The sequence below is a fragment of the Pleurodeles waltl genome, chromosome 3_1 (genome assembly GCF_031143425.1).
Source record: "Pleurodeles waltl isolate 20211129_DDA chromosome 3_1, aPleWal1.hap1.20221129, whole genome shotgun sequence".
NCBI lineage: Eukaryota > Metazoa > Chordata > Amphibia > Caudata > Salamandridae > Pleurodeles > Pleurodeles waltl.
This window is the reverse complement of record NC_090440.1, coordinates 1907122547-1907134924: the sequence shown is the minus strand read 5'-3', so window position 1 is coordinate 1907134924 and position 12378 is coordinate 1907122547. Positions and strand designations below refer to the sequence as shown.

General features: G+C 43.3%; 1 protein-coding gene across 1 annotated transcript in view; it reads left to right on the top strand.

Annotated features, from left to right (window-relative positions):
- NDUFB3 (NADH:ubiquinone oxidoreductase subunit B3) overlaps nucleotides 1-4665 on the top strand; it is a 58402-nt gene extending 53737 nt beyond the window's left edge. The window contains exon 3 of the mRNA XM_069226081.1: nucleotides 4350-4665. Within this exon, the coding sequence (XP_069082182.1) occupies nucleotides 4350-4506 (157 nt within the window). The 3' untranslated portion in view covers nucleotides 4507-4665. The remainder of the gene's footprint in view (nucleotides 1-4349) is intronic.
- Nucleotides 4666-12378: the final 7713 nt, after the last annotated feature.

Sequence of the window (12378 nt, the reverse complement as noted above, 5' to 3'; positions counted from 1 at the left end):
AGCATGCAGGGAGTGCCAGCTCAGCAATAAGGATTTGCTAAGGCTCGGGAGCATAGGTAGCACTACGGGGAGTGCTAGTTCAGGAACAAGGAATAGTTACAGCTCAGGAACAAGGAATAACCATGGCTCAGGAAGCAAGTGTTGGTCTCACCGGAACACCGATACAATGACCAACACTGGGCTGAAGAGAGCTGAGGCTCAAAAGGACTCACAGTAATCACAAGCATCCGGTGTGAGCAGGCTAGCAGCTAGCAGCCAGCTGGCCAGTCACAGGTGTGCTGAATTCCTCCTCCCATCATTGTCCTGCAGGGGTGGAGGCGAAGCAGTGAGCAGGGCCTTCTAGGTAATGGAGTTCCAAGCATGAGCAGACTGGCTTCCACAAAACCCGACATGAATTGTGAATGGATGGTAATTTGCAAATAGCATCCAAATGGCTGGAAGTCAGGATATGCGTGCAGAGGAAGGTCTGGAAGTCCCACAATTTGGCCCCATGGTGATGGCACGAGAGCGCAAAGAGCAAATCATGTCAGTTATAGTTAGGAAGTAGAATCAAAAGACCCTTAGAAATTCACTGAGAAGCCAAAGGTTACAGGGATGTTATAGTTAGGTTCAGATTTTACACACACAATACCATAGAAATGAATCGGTTATTGTTATACTTATTTCAAGAAACCATACCTTGTGCCGTAAGGTTAGTATAACTCGCACTCTCACCATGCACTGCTAATTACCCCACATATTACATCAGTCATAGCATCATCTGTGACATCCTTGATAATAATCACTGCACCATTTGCAATAAAATTGATGAGAAAACTGTTCATGGTGAGGGTGTGAGTTATAGTTACCTCAGGGCACAAGTTATAGTTACCTGAGATCACAATAACTGCTGAATTGTTGGGTTGAGCTTAGTTTTTCAATGTGTTTGTATCAATGTGGGCTTTTAATCACGCCCACTTCACTCCCATCACTTGCACTTGTTTGTAAGCTTGCCTTTTAAAAATCCTTTAATGACATTGGTAAATGCTTTACGTTTGTCCCGCTTTGGGGAGGTTTTGTTACCGCCTTGGGGACTGACCTTGTTACACGGATAATTGCACTCTTGCCGATATGTTTGACTGTGAGTTAACTTCTTTTTCCTTTTGTCTCTTCTTTGCACTCGCTCATGGCAGCCGTGGCGCTTTGTATTGACTTGCTTTTGTCAACTATTTTACTTTTCATTTTCAATTTATGTGGCAAGAAAAATGCAGTTAGAAATTAACAACGCTAGTGTCTCTAACTCGAGCAAACACGAGACCCATTGTATTGCAAATCCTTGTTATGGTTTTGTGTGTGTAAAATCTGAACCTAACTATAACGTCCCTGTAACCTTTGTTTTTGCTTGTTTAGTGAATTTCTAAGGTTTTTTAATTCTATTTTGTAACTTTTAGATCTCTGTAACCTTTGTGGGGTTTTTTTTCCAGTGAAACACACTTGTTTGTCTGTCTGTATCTATCTATCTGTCGGTCTATCTCCAGGAAGACGCTGTTCACTCAAGTCCGGTTTTGAAAGCAAGAATCCAAAAAGTTTATTAGCTGCAATAATCCATGATACATTTTGGCCCCACCACCTTTATCACATGCCCCTCAGTGCAGCACATCCTAGTTAAATATCCCCAAGTGCATGTAAACAAAATATGAAACAGCAAAGGAAAATCCTGTGCCGCAAACAGCCTTTTGGATTAGCTACAGTATATGGCCTTGTCCAACCCTCCACAGACATCCATCTCTGTGCCAGCCTTCAGCTGTGCTTAACATGATATTGGCCGCAAATTTTAGAACCATCCTTGCATGTTAAAAAAAGGCATATAGGTAATACACACTGGAAACCACAGTCTTGGGAGGAGGGTATTTGACAGTGACATTGAAAACTTTAAAAATTGGTAGATGGGCTCACCATTAAGCATGGACACCTCCATTGGAATGATGGGGTTAAGAACTTACATAAACCACTACAAGGGTATACAGCACTAAATGTAATACCCTTGTTGAGCAGCAGGACCAAAAATAGATCTGTGACACCAAGGTGTCTGAATAGATACAGGCCAAGTGACAAACCAGTGAATGATAAAAGAGAAGTGTGCATCACACAAATACAATGCTTCAGAAGGATGACTGTCCTGCTTTGATTTTTGTAAAGGGAAAGACCCAGTCTTATTCATCCCCTTTGTATTGCTGGATAAAAGACATTGGAATGGTGCACGGCCAAACAAATTATTGAAACACCTTTTTCTTCAGGACAGTGGCTGGGCTCCATCTGGAAAGATAATGCTCCTCCAGCCCAGGTATCCTAATTTGTGGCCACATATCTCATTATATCCTCCTGTTTACTATTTTCACCATCACTATGGGCAGTTTGACAGTTCGCTGCAACTGGACTGGCTGGTGGTTCTTCTCATGGGCCATTTGCACACTTAGAAATTAGTCTTCGTCCCTTGCCCCCTACCCCTTGTTTCCTATTCCAGGCACAGACCACCTAGTCAGTCTGATTGTGCTGGCTCCTTTACCATTTTACAGTCTCATAATCTTGTCCATCAGGATATGAAGGTCACGCACTTGAAAATGGGATGACCATGTGCAGCAGTCTCGGCACTAGTGACCCTCGCATAAATGCCACCTGGCCTATAGTGCCACAAACTTGGACTCAATATTATCCACGTTTTACGCCCCCCCTCGAGCCTCCAGGCATGTATTTTCAGTGATGGCATTGCCATCAGTAGCTTTTTCACAAAGCAGTGGTGGGGTGAAAAAATCCATCCAGCAAATTTTATTTCCTGGATGTTGCCCTGAATCCAGTATAACAGTTCTTCTTTTGGTTTTCTCTTTGTCACTTTTAACTCTGGGTGGGTTGCAAGCATTAGCAGAGCTGTATATCTCCATATGGTTCTCCTCCACCTCAAAGCTTCGTCTCAAAATGCCTAGGGCCAGTGATCTGCGTGCCCCCAGAATGCCCCACCGGAACAGCTAATCTGTAATCCTGATGTAGAGGTTAGATGGGTGACCTCAAACTGCTTCCACCTCAACATCCAGGTCCTCCTTCAAGTCGATTTTGGTTTGCAGCCTATGGTTTAGTGCACCAGCACAGAAGTCCAGCATGCCCGCCAGCTTCTCACCAACATGAACTGCAGGTCCATGTTGGATGGCAGTGGCAGTACTCATCTTAGAAGCTCATGTGGAGGATCACTTCTACATCTGTTACTCCTAAAGCCTGTGCTCTGATCATGTTCCAACACAGATCAGCAGGTACTCCTTTGCTCTTGCTGAGCTTTCGAACTCTGCACACATCATATAAACCAGAATTAAAGAATGCAATGAGAAAAGGACAGTGAATCACCTGTTTGTGCTTGTCATAGGCCATTTAGTAAGGTGGGTCTATTGGGGATAGGTGGCTGACAGAGGGATGAGGCAATGCTATGCATAGTTACTTCTCTGGAGAAGTGCGGTTGTCAGGCAGAGAGGTGAATGGAGCTTCCCTTGGAGGCCCCATGGAAGAGAATGAGAAAAGAAGACTATTACATTGATCCTTATGCACGCAAAAAGCCAAACTATATGCACACCAGACAAACAAGCATGCACATTTGTATATTGCATTATAACCCAATGTCATTTAACATCCTCTATAGTCTTTCCCTTAACCCCTAGTCCAGCTTAATTTAACCACACTCAAATATTCCCTTTCTAACCACTTAAATAACTGAAAACACCACTCTGGCACCAAATGGATGTCTCAGTTTGCAAGTAGAATATTGGAAGCACTCATTTGGCAAAACAAATTTAAGTGTTATAGATACAACCAACGGCTTCTTGCTAAGACCTCATCGTCTTCTACCATTCTGGTGGGTTTCCTCACATGGTGCTCACAAGGTCCACAAAAAGACATAACTGCATATTTTACATCTTTTATTAATCAGAGGCGAATGCACAACTGCTTGTCAGGTGTAGGAAAAAGATTGTCACAAAAGAGACTGCAGTAACTTAAATGATAAAAGGTATGTGCTAAATGCTTTTAGTAAAATGACATTCAAGACAAAGAATTAGTAAAATGTCATAGGTGAGTGAGACTGAAAATGTGCGAAGTTCATCTGATGTTTTCATTCTCATTCATTGTGAAGGTTTTAGTAGGCAATCATATTCTGACCTCAGTATAATTAATAAGTGGAGTATCAAAGTGTATTTTAAATAATTTCTTCTATAAAACTGTTTTGCAATCTAAAATTGAGATGCTTAGCCAATGAAGCAATTAAGGTATATGGTTTGCTGTAGGTCCAATGCACCTTCACTGACCCATTTTTCTTTCTCACCTCTTTTCAGCAACGAAGCCTGGAGGTACATGGGAGGCTTTGCAAAGCCGGTCACCTTCACAGAAGTGCTTTTCCGAGGATTCAAGTGGGGGTTTGCAGCATTCGTAGTTGCTTTAGGTGTAGAGTATGCCCTCTTTCCACCAAAGAAGGACAAGGGGCATCATTGAAGGACTGCAAAAAAGTTTCAGATTGGTGTGTCCGCTTCTTTTCTGGGGGCTAATGAGGTTTCCAGTCATCTTCCAGTACACTGTTGTGTTAGACTTTGAGAATCATCTGTTCACTTGCTTGTGTAAAGCAATATATTAAAATTGTACATAGTACAAAGATGTGTGACATTTCTGGGTGTTTCTTAGCGTCAAGCCAAGCTTAACATCAAATGTTCTACTGCTTACGACAGGGGTGGCACTTTAACCTCCACGCAGGAAGTAGTTGTAGGAGATGGCCTGGTGTGTGGTGGGTACCCATGGTACTTACACCTTATACTAGGTCCAGGTATCCCTTATTAGTGTAGTTGGTGTCTAGAAGCCAGACTCTCTAGAGGTAGCTGTGGATGTACTTAATAATTACACACATGAAAGAAAACACTCAGTGTTACAAAAATAAAGGTACTTTATTTTGGTGACACAAATACCATAGAGACTATACTCCCTTAGGAGGTAAGTAATACACAAGTTATATACACTTGTATGCAGAAATAGGCATAAAACAGTTAGAAAACAGTGCAATTAGTGAAAATCACAGTAGTTAGAAATAGGCCTAGGGGGAGCACAAACCATATACTAAGAAAGTGGAATGCGAAAGTCGGTCCCCCACCTGGGTAAGTGTAATGTGTAGAGGGGAGCCCGGGAGTACTAAGAAAGCCCAAATGTAAGTACTTCAACTCACCCCAGCGACCAGGAAAGCAGGGGTAAATCACAGTAACTTTCCCAGAACATACACAGAAACGAGGAGAAGAATTTTGCAGAACCCGGAAGAGACTGCAAGACACCAGCAGTGGATTCCTGGATAAGAAGACCTGTGGAAGAAGGGGACCAAGCTCAAGAAGCACGGAGTCCAGGAAGGGCAAGAGCCGCTACCCACCAGGATGAAGGTGCAAGAAGTGAACCACTGGTGAGTAAGAACAGTCAGCACTGCACCCAAGAAGGCAAAGTCGGGTTCCTGGAGGATGCAGTTGGGTTTGCGTCTTCGGATTCTGCCAACAAGTCTTGGCACACTCAAAACTCGCAGTTAGCGAAAAGTGGAGCTGCCGAGGATCAGGATGGACCAGATGGGCTCTACCCAGGAGGGGAAGTCAGAGGGGGCCCTCAGCAACACAGAAAGCCCACAGAAGCCCAGGCAGCACCCACAGGAACTCCACAGGACTGGGACAGGAGAGTTGCAGAAGAAGCCCACACAGCACTACGAAAGAGACTCCCACGCCACCGAAGAACCACTCGGGGAGCTATGTATCGCAGGAAGGTCAAGATGCCGGAAGATCTTGGAGGAAGGATGCCAACCAGCCTTCGCAGCTGCAAAGGATGCAGTGCATGGGGATACTGTCCTGCGTGGGCAGGCAAGGGCTTACCTTCACCCAAGTTGGACATTTTGGAAGAGAGGACCGTCTGGACCTCTTCAGTCCACCACCCGTGATGCAGGATCCACAGAGCTCAGCAGGAGAGGGTATCCATGCAGCCGGTCGTCTTCACAGTTGGTGCCTGCAGAAGCAGGGGAGTGACTCCTTCACCCCAAGGAAGATTCCTTCTTCCTTCTGATGCAGACTGAAGACTGGCTGTCCTCAGAGGATGCACAACTGGGGAAATGTTGCAGTTGCTGAAAGGAGCCAGAGTTACAATGTTGCAGAAGGCGTCTTGCTTCTTTGTTGCAGCTTGTAGGGGCCTGAAGAGTCAGAAGTCGAAGTGGAGGGTGCAGAGGATTCCTAAATGGCCCTGAAAGGGGGATTGGCCACCTAGCTGAGTGACCACCTATCAGGAGGGGGGCTCTGACGTCACCTGCTGGCACTGGCCACTCCGATGTTCCCAGACAACCTTGAATCCCAGATGGCAAAACCCAGGGACCCTCTGGAGTAGCTCTGAGCACCAACCCTGGGGGTCACTCCCCTTTCCTTTGTCCAGTTTTGCACCAGAGCAGATACTGGGGGATCCCTGAACAGGTTTAGACCGGTTTATGCAAGGAGGGCACCAAATGTGCCCTTAGAAGCATTTCCACTGGCTTGGGGAGGATACCCCTCACAAGCCTGTAACACCTATTTCCAAAGGGAGGGATGTAACACCCCTCTTACAAAGGAAATCCTTTGTTCTGCCTTCCTGGGCTCGAGCTTTTCAAGCAGCAGAAGGGAAAAACCTGTCTGGGATGTGGCAGCAGCTTGGGCTGCCTGGAAATTCTCAGAAGGTGTAATGGCAATACTGGGGGTCCTCTAAGGCAGTGGTTCCCAACCTGTGGGCTGGGGGCCCCTGGGGGTCCGCAAAGCCTCCTCAGGGGGTCCGCGACTGCTTACATTTTTTTATAATATTAGGTCCCAGATATCAGTAATGACTGAGTGGGGGTCCCCGGGTTCCAATAATGATTCAGTGGGGGTCCCCGGGCTCCAGTATTGATAAAATGGGGGTCCACAGAAGTCAAAAGGTTGGGAACCACTGCTCTAAGGAGCTTCTAGAGTGCATGGAATAATACAACCAATGCTTACAAAAGCCTTGGGGTATGATTCCAACATGTTTGATACCAAACATGCCTATGTTTGGAGATACCATTTTGTAGCTGAACATAGGTATTGACTTATGTCCAGTACACGTGTAAAATGGCGTACCCGCACTCATGAAGTCTGGGAAAATGGGCTTGGAGTTCATGGGGGAACCTCTGCTAGTGTGGGGGTGCCCTCACACACAGGTACTTGGCACCCTAGCCTCTGGGCTGGAAGGCCTGCCATAGGGGTAATTTTAAGTTACCTGGTGTAGTGAAAAGTGGCAGTGAAAGGGTGTTTGCACCTTTTCACACATGGTGGAATGGCAGTCCTGCAGAACCCTTTGCTTGGGCTTCCTATGGATGGCAAAATATATGCTGCAGCCCATAGGGATCCCCTGGGAACCCAATGGCCTGGGTATCTAAGTACCATACACTAGGGACTTACACTGGGGCACCAGTGTGCCAATTGTGGGTGGAATGCAGACTTTTGGGGGGGAGAGAGAGCATAATCACTGGGGTCCTGGTTAGCCCCACAGTCAAACACACTGAAATCAGGCAGAAAAAGGGGGTAACCATGCCAAGAAAGAGGGCACTTTCCTACATTAGTAAATTAATTCTCTATGGAGTTTGAGCAAAACACTCGACAGTGTTCCTTTGGGCACAGATTCCAATGAACTCAGTTGTTTTGTTTTCTGTCCCTAGTGTCCAACCTCCTTACAGTTTGTGGTGGAAACTGTTGTGAAACCCATTGTGGATCCTGGAACGCTATGCATGTCTGAAAACTAGACAAAATTCTGAATTTAGGACAGGAGGCATTTGTGTAGATCCTTCAAGGAAATGAATGTAAAAAATAATATTGACAATTAGTAGGGAAAAAGCAGTGCTTTGAGAACGTTTTCATCTTAACTTCTCATTAAGGTAGCTGATTTACTAATACAACATACCATTACATCTGCTAGAACCTTCTGGCTGTGGGGATAAGGGGTGTGGGTTTTCCAAGAATTCTGGGTACCTAGACCCAATAACTGAGCTGCTCCTTGCACTGGGCTTTCATTGTGTACTGGTATAGTATGGTATCATATCATAAAACAAAAATAATGAAAAATAGGTATCAAAGTATCCTATGCATTTCTGCAATTGGCACAAGATATGGGGTTTAGAAGCAGTAGTTATTTGCACACCTCTGGATTTGTGGGTACCATTACTATCTTGTGATATAGATGGCATTTCTCAAAATGTCTTCTTTCTTACACAGTCTTAGATTTGGAAGACACAAATCCAGAGAAATACAACCGGTAATAACACTTGCTCTACTATTCTGTACTCCCCAAAGTTTCCCAATACAAATGGTACCACACTTGTATGGATAGGCTAATGGCCCGCGATAAAGGGCCGAAAACGCATTATGGATGCATCACATTTTTCCACTGCAAACTGACCCTTTATTTGCAGTGTGCCTAACTGGATTTTGGGCCCTATCTCATCTGGCACCTTGTGAAACTGAGCAAACCTGTACATTATTTTAAAGCTAGAAACCGAGGGGAATCCATGATGGGGATGATTTGTGTGTCTCTCACCAGTTTGTATTACCCAGAATCGTTTGCAAACATCAACATTTGACTTTCTAAAAAAAAAAAAAAAAAAAACACGTTTTCCACACATTTCTGTAATGGGAAGTTCTGGAATCTGCACGGGAGCCACAAACTTCTTATCACCCAGCATTCTCCCAAGTCTTCTGATAAAAATGATACCTTACTTTTGTGAGTATAAGAAATTCTTGAACGTGCACCACAAAAAATAATCAAATCAGTTTAGTCCATATTGTAATGAAAGTGATTTTTCTTTATTAAAGTGTCCTTAGATGTTAAAACAAAACAGCCAACGCCTTTCGTCCCTAATGAAGGACTTCTTCAGGGCTGTAAACATTATAAAAACAGAAAAAAAGTGTCTAAATATATATACACGCACAAACATATTATTGATAATACAAACAAAGAATATATAAAGACATACAAAAAATATTTCAATAAAACATATATCAAAAATGTTTATAAATATATATGCAGGCAAGGGACAACAACAGCAAACAACAAACATTGGACAACAGTTGTGCAAATATTCAAGAAAACTGACAAACAAAATCACTGTCAAAATGAAATGAAATATACAAAAACTAACATAATAAATACATTAAAACTACGAAAAGACAAACAATCCACAGATAATCATAAAAAACATATATGCAGATAGTAATTCGATTTTTTTTTAAAGTGATTATTGGAAAGTAGAAACATTCATTTAAATTATTTTTAAATTAAAATACAGAATTAGTGCATAAGGGTAATCCTATTTATCAATTAACCAACAGATAACGAAGAGAAAACGCCATACCTCAAGATATAAATGTCACTCATTTTCTCCAGACATTATTGGTGAATCATTGTGAACATCGTACCAACGGACAGTCCGTAACCAGGTCATAAACTAAACAAAAGATATATAGTAACAGAAAAATAACAAGGTAAAATAAAGAATGAAACTAAACATAATAAACAATTAGAAGCTAAACAAAGGAAGCAGGAAACACATTGATCAACACATAAATAATAAAAGAGAAAAGTGTAATCATCCCAATAATTCGCCGTCTGGTATTCAAAAGTAATATTCTACCTAAGAGATGCAGAAAATTCAAAGGCAAGTATACTAACAAGTTCTACCTCAAAAGATAAAGCGACATAAAAGAGAGAAAGAAGCTACATGTATTGTGGATTGAGCGTTATGGGACATGAGTGGAAACATCTGCTGCTAAGGTTAGAAAGCAGACAGTTATAATAAAGCCCCGTATATCGAGAACGTAAACGGAATGAAGGCAACAAATGCACATGTGTTGAAGAACTTACCGCGTGGTATGGGGCAGTATCATAATAAACTGTTAAGTGTCAGCGGCGGAAATATCGAGCGCAAACCAAGTAAGCCGAATGGCAGGGTTTGGGCATATTTATAATAGACTGCCAAATTGCCGATGGCGTTACGAAACGACCGTTGCCATAGAAACGCATCGGACTGGGTCCCACCAAGTAACATAGAAACTGGAAAAGGAAAACAAAGCACGGCCATCTTGAGCGCGGCCATCTTGTAGTGAATAAAAAGAAATCTAAACACAGCAACAGAAAGCTAGTTGGTAGGAATGTTGTGTATTACTTCCGATTGGCACAAATGTACGAAAATGTGCAATATTAGCCACATTTTGAGGTTTGCAGAGCAATGTGGTTAAGAAAACATTATAGAATCCATGAGTGGCACACTACCCTGTATTCATGTGTGTGTCTAGTTTTCTGAAATGCCTGGGTGTAGTAGGCTTTCTTGGGTGGCTGCCGAACCCATGCCCAAAAACAGCAGCTACCCCTTTTGTTGATGTTGCCACATTGTGTCTTGGACCCTGCACATTTACGAGCACTAGGCCCACCCACACAGGTAAGGTACCATTTTTATCAGGCGATATGTTGGAACTCTGGGTGGCAGGTAGTTTGAGAGACTCAGCAGATTCCAGTAGTTTGAGGGATCTACATGAGCTACCCTGGCGTCCCTATGGTGTCTAGTTTACAAAAAACAAGTGTCCACTTTGAACAGTTCCTTGAGCAATTGCACACCAGTGTACAAGTTATCTACGTGGAAATGGCAACCTTTTTTAATATGTCCTGTACCAAGTTCCCACACAAAATTCTCTCTCTGAAAGTGGATGGACAACCGGGGGGTGAATAGAAGAATCCCTACCAGTGTACACCCTGAAAGCAATATGAAGACACTGACAACTTCCTTATCAAGCTATCAAAAAAGTTAAACCCAAGAACATCTTTAACTCTTCCAGATTTGTGGGAGTCCACCAGCTAGCTCTAGAGGGGGAGTAAGTCGGGCACTGTTGTCCCTCAAATATTGTTCAACATACAAATTAGTCTGGTCAACAATCTCATCCAAAAATATTGTCCATAAACAACTGAAAGAAATTTATAAGTAAAAGATTTTCAGCATTGAACCTACACAATACCACTAAAGGCGGGCAACGCAGGCTGCACCATGTTTCGGGCAACCCAGAGTTAAGCACTTCCAATAGGAAGCCTTCTAGCCCAGGCTGCAATCCATATTCTTCTTGCTGCACTATCGGTATATCAGTGTATCCTCTAAAAGAGGCAGTTCCTCCTCACGGAGAGTGGCTGCATCATCAGATCATTACTCTTGGACAGAAAATTCACTGCCAGAATCTTGTACTTCCTTCTCTTGGCACACAAAGACCTATACATTTTAAAAAAACACCAATCACTTGCCAGAGACAACAAAGTCTGAGGATCAACTGCACCTTCTCTGCACAGACAAAGTAAGCACCAAAGAAGTCCCACTGGAAAGGAAAAACACATTACACATATCACAAGGCAGTATAGAACGTGCACACATCAATATGTTACTTTGAAAGAAAATCACACAAAAAGTTAAAGATTCAATCATTTGTACAGAAGTAAAAAACTGTTGTATAGACGGGCCCCTGATACACATAAGATGAAATAGTTACAAAATGAGTTGCTTACCAACCACAATCCCACAAACTACAGATCTGGCAAAGCTGCCCTTGCAAACAGGATCCACCAACAAGACAAAGGAAGCGATTGGCTCTACAGTACAAAAGAAAATTTAAACACAAATAAAAATGATGAAATATCAATCAAAAGACACTGACATTCCCCTAAAAGGAGGCGTCACACAGGCAAAAAGGACACCACCAGATGGAAGTATATTTTACCCAGGAGACAGATACTCAACCATATACATTTTTTTTTTTTTAAATATATTTTTATTGCTTATCAGCCAAGTGGCAACATTTAACTGAGATACATGATGTTACAATATGTTCCAACATACATTATATTTGTGAGTTTATGGGTACACATTTTGCGAGTCCAGTGCAAGTGCACTGTTGCCCGATTCGGGCCTAGAGGCCATGCTTCCAAACATGAAGTACATTCTACGTGTGCAAAGGTTATTCAGAAAACTAAAGATATAGAGAAAAAGAGTTAGATAGGAGCTAAGGCGGCAGCGAAGGACCCAGTCCGAGGGGGGGGGGGGACCGGCGAGAGGAGCGGTCGACCCCAGAGAGAGGGCGAGAGCCAATCACCAACGAGGCCACATCTGCTATCCATGAGCCGCGCACAACAGTTGCGCGTACATCCCTTCAATTACATCGCCTCAGCGCTCAATCTTGTTGTCCCCGGCCCACAGGGGGCCAGCCAGCCATTCGCCATGTTTTGCCGGGCATGGGCAGCTGGCCGCAATAAGAGGAATCAGCAAGTTTCAAGTTCACCCGGCCCCCA